Below are 8,029 nucleotides of genomic sequence, written 5' to 3' on the forward strand. Positions count from 1 at the left end.
TAAGAGCATTTATTAGTACAATAATAGTGTGAAGTGAAGGCCCAATCATTTGCATGGGTCATTACCGCAGACAAAAAGAAATCGATCTTGACAAGAGCATCAATCAACCAACCCTGTGAACGAGCCCCTGGATTCGATATAATCCTCCCACAAAAAAGTACTATCTATATTATTAAAATAGAAGTACACTTTGAAAATGCCCCTAAGTTTTTGAAGTTATTTACATTAGCATGCCACTGAAGTAATAATTAATTTTCCTTAATTATAGTTGTTTTTTCTGATTTATAAATACATTTTCTTTAATTATAATTGTCTTTATTGAACTTGTATTTAACTATGCTTGTCTTTTTCCTATTTAAATAATTTATTTATGCATTTAATGTATTTATTAATTTAAAATAATAGGTTTTCTTAATCACATGTTTACGAAAATAAATTTTCCAATATACTTCTTTTTAACATATTAAATATTTTTTTAATATTTATTAGTATAAATAATAAAATAAAATATCACACATTATAATCAATTTATATAACATATAAATAATATATAAAATAATTTATTCATATATTATTAGTATAGTGGGTTCATAACATGAGTCTAATTAGTTATAGATATCTATATTATTAAAATAGAAGTACATTTTGAAAATGCCCCTAAGTTTTTGAAGTTATTTACATTAGAATGCCACTGAAGTAATAAATTAATTTTCCTTAATTATAGTTGTTTTTCTGATTTATAAATGCACTTTCTTTAATTATAATTGTCTTTATTGAACTTGTATTTAACTATGCTTGTCTTTTTCCTATTTAAATAATTTATTTATGCATTTAATGTATTTGTTAATTTAAAATAATAGGTTTTCTTAATCACATGTTTACGAAAATAAATTTTCCAATATACTTCTTTTTAACATATTAAATATTTTTTTAATATTTATTAGTATAAATAATAAAATAAAATATCACACATTATAATCAATTTATATAACATATAAATAATATATAAAATAATTTATTCATATATTATTAGTATAGTGGGTTCATAACATGAGTCTAATTAGTTATAGATATCTATATTATTAAAATAGAAGTACATTTTGAAAATGCCCCTAAGTTTTTGAAGTTATTTACATTAGAATGCCAGTGAAGTAATAAATTAATTTTCCTTAATTATAGTTGTTTTTCTGATTTATAAATGCACTTTCTTTAATTATAATTGTCTTTATTGAACTTGTATTTAACTATGCTTGTCTTTTTCCTATTTAAATAATTTATTTATGCATTTAATGTATTTATTAATTTAAAATAATAGGTTTTTTTAATCACATGTTTACGAAAATAAATTTTCCAATATACTTCTTTTTAACATATTAAATATTTTTTTAATATTTATTAGTATAAATAATAAAATAAAATATCACACATTATAATCAATTTATATAACATATAAATAATATATAAAATAATTTATTCATATATTATTAGTATAGTGGGTTCATAACATGAGTCTAATTAGTTATAGATATTGGTTTATAATATATATTATACCATTAGTACAAATAAAAATTTTAAAATGAAAGCAAATATTTATACGGTCACGGAATAAGCTCTAGAAATAAACAACAACATCGCTAAATTATTTTTCTTTAACAAAATTATTTTGATATAAATTATAGTTCCAAAATATGTTTATATATTTTATGTATTTATAAATTTATTTTATTTGAGATGCTAAGATTTTGGAATTGGAATATGATCCACCTCTATATTATTTTAATTAAAAAATTATATTTTATATCATAATATTTTATTAAGCTTTTAATTTTAATTTTTATTAGAACTGCAAAAATTAATTTTCAAACTGAATTTATGTATAAATATTAAAACTTCATCATTTAATATAAAAAAACTAAAAACAGAAAATAAATACCCGTCCAGGCGGGCGGGTCAAGGTCTAGTTATTTTTAAAGTATTGTCTTCGTTAGAAAAGTATTCTGAATTCGATATAATCATCCTAATAACTATTAACCAATAAGATTTAATCAGTTTAAATATTTTTAAAAAGTATAAAATCTAGAAAATCTATGTTTGTAAAACAAAAAACTTATAAAAATTACTTTTAAAAATAAATGGAGTATAATTTCAACACAGAGACAGAGACCTCTCAATTACCAACAAAAACTTAGTCGATTCTGTTGGACACTGGTACATGCACCACCGATGCAATCTGAAAAAAAAGTCATTGACGGCCTGGCTTGCCTGGATCTTCGATTCTCCATTTCCTATGTTGTTAAATCCAAAATTCGGTGACATTTGCTTTTAAGGGTTAGCGATTAGAGAAACTCTCCTCCACATTCAACACATTGACATCACCAAAATCTGGCTTTGTTCAGATTCTATATCGCTCGTCAGAGCTATAAATTTGATTACCAAACCGATGAATTTTTACGGAATTTTATTGGATATCAAATCGTTATCAACTTCCTTTGATTTCTATTTTTTTCATATATAGACAAAAGAATGGACTTGCATACAATTTAGATTAGGCATGTCTCTTTGATGTTGTAGCAATTTGGATATGCGCTTAGAAAAATTGAAGATTCAGAAATGTTTAACCGGAAGAAATGCAAAATACTCATAGTAACTTTTGGCAAGTTTTCGGTATTTTAATCATCAAACAGTTGTGATTTTACTCAGTTAAGGAAGTTTACTTTTCTGTAAATTGTACAAAACGAAGTTTAGTTTCTGGTCGATATGCGTATCTAACTATGTGTTTACGATTACCAAAGATCGACTCAAGAGAATATTATTCTTACATGTCTGGAGCAGAAGATAACTAAATAGGTTTCTTTTGTTAAGCTAAGAGAATTTATGATATTAATTTACGAAAATGAAAGAAATGTTGATACTGTTGCAAAAGTCAATACTTTACGTATTGTCTTCAAAGTGGATCCCATTTCTATTAATGTTTCACAGTAAAATATGTCTCATATCTTCTCTATATATTGAACGTTTGAGTTCATTTGTAAGGTGCCCCTTTCGAACGATAGTAATAAAATTCTCTCTTTTCTTTGGTATAGTTCTTCTTCTTTATGTTTACTTTTCTTTTCCATATATTTGTAACATTTATTATTTAGGTAAAACTTTCATACGATAACACTTATAAAGATGAAACAATATATAATATAGTTATAACACGTTATCAGCACGATCACTCTACTACTAAAATTTTCTTTTCTGATTATTATGTTCGGAGTGGGGCCTCCATTTATTTATTATGTTTCTGATTACCGGAGTGCGGTCCTGCCGCCCCGTCTCTTATTGTTAATTTTGTAATGGTTGCTTATGGCACCATAATGGCCGGTATACCGCCTAAATGTTTAATTTGTTATTTTACAATATATGACTCTGTTATCATAATTTATTATTTTATAAATCTGATCACATTAATATTTTCACTTTAAACCTGTTAGATAATTTTATCACCATATATAACTAAATATATTTAGTTGTTAAAATATATATATTCACCTATATTTATATTTAAACTGATAAATTCTATAATTGCTCGCTATTGATCTCTGTTTAGTTTTTAATTTATGCTTTTACTTCCAACGGTCGTATGTAAATTTAAAATTATAATAATAATATAAAAAAAAAAAAAATTACTTTTTAAACGGCTAGTTAACGGCTAATGAATAGTATTTTTCATCTATAAATACAACTCATTTTCACTTCATTCTCCCATCCAAAACATTTCATCTTCTCTTAAATATTTTCAAATCGCTCTCCTCTTATTTTCATTAAAAAAAAAAAAAAATGATGATTCGATTGTTTTTAGTTTTATGTGCGATTTTTATTTTTTCGTCTATGTATTTTATTTTAGTTGAAGGATCCACTCATGAATATTTTGGCATTAACATCGGATTATGTTTGTTAGCATTATTTTTACTAATAATTGCATGTACTATCAATGTAATCGGTTCCATATAAAATTAATGAAATTCTAATAAAATTTATTATTTTGTGTCTTAGAAAATCAATGGCAAACATGGAGAAAATTCAATTTCCCGCTCTAGACATCACGGGCACCAACTACATTTCATGGGTTACAAATGTCGAACTTCATCTTGAATCTCTTGGTTTATCTGAGACCATTAAAGAGGATAATACTTCAACACCTCAAGACAAAGCGAAATCGGTGATCTTCCTTAGAAGACACCTTGATGAAAGTATTATTTATGACTATGCCAATATGAGAGATCCTAAAGAGCTATGGAAGTCTCTGAAAGATCGTTTTGATCATCAGAAAGACATAACACTTCCACTTGCTCGAGATGAATGGCAGAGTCTGAGGTTCCAAGATTTCGACAAAGTGATGAATTACAATTCTGCTGTGTTAGGAATTGTGGCTAAATTGAGATACTGTGGTGATACAATCACCGAGTCTCAAATGCTTGAAAAGACATACACCACATTCCACAAGAGCCACATCACCCTGCAACAACAATATAGGTTGCGGGGATATACCAAATTTTCGGATTTGATTGTGGCACTTCTCATAGCAGAAAAGAACAACGAGCTTCTTATCAAGAATCACATGACTCGTCCAACTGGTTCCAAAGCGTTTCCCGAAGCAAACGCATTAGATGCGAAGAAACCAACAAAGGAAAATAAGGCTTTTCGCGGTCGCGGACGTGGTCGTCAAAACTACCGTGGACGTGGACGAAAGTACAATCCACAGGATAGGAAGTCATTCCAGTGGGTCCGCTCTGAACAATCCCCTAAGGGAAAAGAACAACAAGGAAGTACCTCCCAGAAGCGAGAAGATGCTTGTTTCAGATGCGGTACTAAGGGACATTGGTCTCGTATATGTCGTACCCCTGCACACCTTTGTGATCTGTACAAGAAGTCCGTCAAAGGGAAAGAAAAGGAGGTAAACTTTGCGGAACATTCTGAGGGTACAACGCACCTCGATGCGTCTGACTTTGTGAATGATTTCGAGGAGACCGCTATCACGGACGCTTAAATGCCCATCATGTGACTCTTGAAATTCCACAATTATACCATAAATAATTATTTCCTGTGGAAGATTAATGTATAATTATTGTGTGTTTTTCACCTACTTATGCATAATTGTTGTGTGTTTAATGTTTACCAATAATGTGTAATATTTTATGAATAATATTATCTTATTTATGTTAATTCTTTTGTTGTCTCAGAAATGGACATTGCAAATGGAACATCAACCAAGGTCAATGCTAGAGATATTTGTATACCAGATAGTGGAACAACGCACACTATTCTGAAACACAGAAAATACTTTTCTGAACTAAAACCGACAAATATCACTGTTAACACAATATCAGGTCCTGCAGATTTGATTGAGGGGATTGGTAAAGCCCATTTCGCATTACCTAATGGGACGATATTCTCGATAAAGGATGCACTCTTTTCTCCAAATTCTAAAAGGAATTTGTTGAGTTTTAAAGACATATATCTTCAAGGATTTGATACTCAGTCTGCAACTGAGGTTGGAAAGAAGTATATGTATATTACTCATGAGAAATCGGGAAAACAAAAAGTATTGGAAAAACTACCAAAACTTCCTTCTGGTCTGCATCATACATCTATAAGTGCCATTGAATCACATTTTGTGATTAAAGAAAACTCTAACGATTTTACACTATGACATGATCGTCTTGGTCACCCAGGCACCACAATGATGCGAAAAATCATTGAGAACTCACATGGTCATTCACTGAAACCCCAAGAAGTATATCAGGGGAATAAAATGACATGTACGGCGTGTTCTCTTGGAAAGTTAATTACAAGACCATCGCCAACTAAAATAGATAAAGAGTTACCAAAATTCCTTGAACGAATTCAAGGCGATATTTGTGGACCTATACATCCACCTTGTGGACCATTCTATTATTTTATGGTAATGATCGACGCGTCGAGTAGATGGTCACACGTTTGTCTACTGTCCTCTCGAAATGTGGCATTTGCGAGATTTTTATCTCAGATAATCAAACTAAGAGCTCAGTTTCCTGATTATCCAATAAAGAGAGTTAGACTAGACAACGCTGGTGAATTCACTTCGCAAGCATTCAATGACTATTGTTTGGTAACTGGAATTGATGTTGAACATCCTGTTGCTCATGTTCATACACAAAACGGTTTGGCTGAATCATTAATTAAGCGTCTGCAACTAATTGCAAGACCATTGATTATGAAATCAAAACTCCCAACTTCTGTATGGGGACATGCTATTTTGCATGCAGAAGCATTGATTCGGGTGAGACCAAGTGCATATCACAAATACTCTCCAATACAATTAGCATTTGGACGAGAACCGAATATTTCTCATCTAAGAATCTTTGGTTGCGCTGTCTATGTGCCAATTGCACCTCCCCAGCGTACGAAGATGGGACCTCAAAGGAGATTGGGGATATATGTTGGTTGTGATTCTCCATCAATTATACGATACCTAGAACCGCAAACTGGTGACGTATTTACGGCACGTTTTGCTGACTGCCACTTTGATGAAAAAATATTTCCAATTCTAGGGGGAGAAAATAAACAAGTAGGAAAGGACCTTAAGTGGTGTTTACCATCTTTACTACACCTTGATCCTCCTACAAAACAATCAGAATTAGAAGTCCGTCGGATTATGCATTTACAAAGCATCGCAAACCAACTACCTGATGCTTTTGCAGACACCAAATCGGTTACAAAATCACATATACCGGCTGCAAATGCTCCTGCTCGTATAGAAATCCCACATGAACGTGGAGTAGAAGATAATACACGAGAGTCTAAAATACGCTTGAAGCGTGGTAGACCGGTTGGTTCTAAGGATAAAAATCCTAGAAAGCGAAAGGAGATGGAAAAACAGAATCCTTCCAATCATGAAAAAAATTTGGAAGAAATGCACCATGAGGATGGTGACAATATTGAACATCAGGATACTGAAGAAAATCATGAGATTTCTATTAATTACATCCATGATAGAAAAATATGGAATTGAAACAAAGTGAATGTTATTGATGATTTTTTCTCTTACTTTGTTTCAAAAGAGATAGATGAAGAAAGTGATGATCCAGAACCAAAATCTATCTCGGAATGTCAAAAGAGACATGACTGGTCAAAATGGAAAGATGCAATACAAGTCGAACTTAATTCGCTTAACAAACGAGAAGTATTTGGACCCATTGTGATCACACCTGAAGCTGTGAAGCCAGTTGGATACAAATGGGTTTTCGTTCGGAAAAGAAATGAGAAAAACGAAGTGACGAGATACAAGGCTCGTCTTGTAGCTCAAGGATTTTCTCAAAGACCTGGGATCGATTACGAAGAAACATATTCTCCTGTTATGGATGCAATCACATTTAGATTTTTGATGAGTCTTGCGGCTAATCAAAACCTAGAGATGCGTCTAATGGATGTCGTTACAGCATATCTATATGGATCATTGGACACTGATATTTATATGAGAATCCCTGAAGGATTTAAAATGCCATAACCATTAAGTTCTAAACCTAAGGAGTTATGTGCAATAAAATTGCAAAGATCATTATATGGCCTAAAACAATCTGGACGTATGTGGTATAATCGTCTCAGTATGCATTTAACTAAAGAAGGGTATATAAATAGTCCTATATGCCCTTGTGTTTACATCAAGAAAACATCTTCCGGATTTGTAATAATTGCTGTATATGTCGATGATCTAAATATTATTGGGACCCAAAGAAAAATACGACAGGCATCCGAGTATTTAAAAGGGGAATTTGAGATGAAAGATCTCGGACATACAAAGTATTGTCTTGGTTTACAAATTGAACATACTCAAAAGGGTATATTTGTACACCAATCTACTTACACGAAAAAAGTATTGAAACGATTCAACATGGACAAAGCAACTCCATTAAGCACCCCTATGGTCGTTAGGTCACTCAATGTTGAAAATGATCCTTTCCGACCACATGAAGAAAATGAAGAGATACTTGGTCCTGAAGTGCCG

The 8,029-nt window shown here is 31.1% G+C and overlaps 1 protein-coding gene across 1 annotated transcript; it reads left to right on the forward strand.

Annotated features, from left to right (window-relative positions):
- Nucleotides 1-4,045: 4,045 nt before the first annotated feature.
- LOC108808157 (uncharacterized) lies at nucleotides 4,046-5,032 on the forward strand. Its single transcript, XM_018580344.2, has one exon. The coding sequence runs from the start codon at nucleotides 4,046-4,048 to the stop codon at nucleotides 5,030-5,032; it is 987 nt and encodes a 328-aa protein (XP_018435846.2).
- The last annotated feature ends 2,997 nt before the right edge of the window (nucleotides 5,033-8,029 follow it).

This window comes from Raphanus sativus, chromosome 6 (assembly GCF_000801105.2).
Source record: "Raphanus sativus cultivar WK10039 chromosome 6, ASM80110v3, whole genome shotgun sequence".
Taxonomy (NCBI): Eukaryota; Viridiplantae; Streptophyta; class Magnoliopsida; order Brassicales; family Brassicaceae; genus Raphanus; species Raphanus sativus.

What these genes read in the sequence shown, in the direction of transcription:
- LOC108808157 (XM_018580344.2), top strand. Translation starts at nt 4,046, where the DNA reads ATGGCAAACATGGAGAAAATTCAATTTCCCGCTCTAGACATCACGGGC.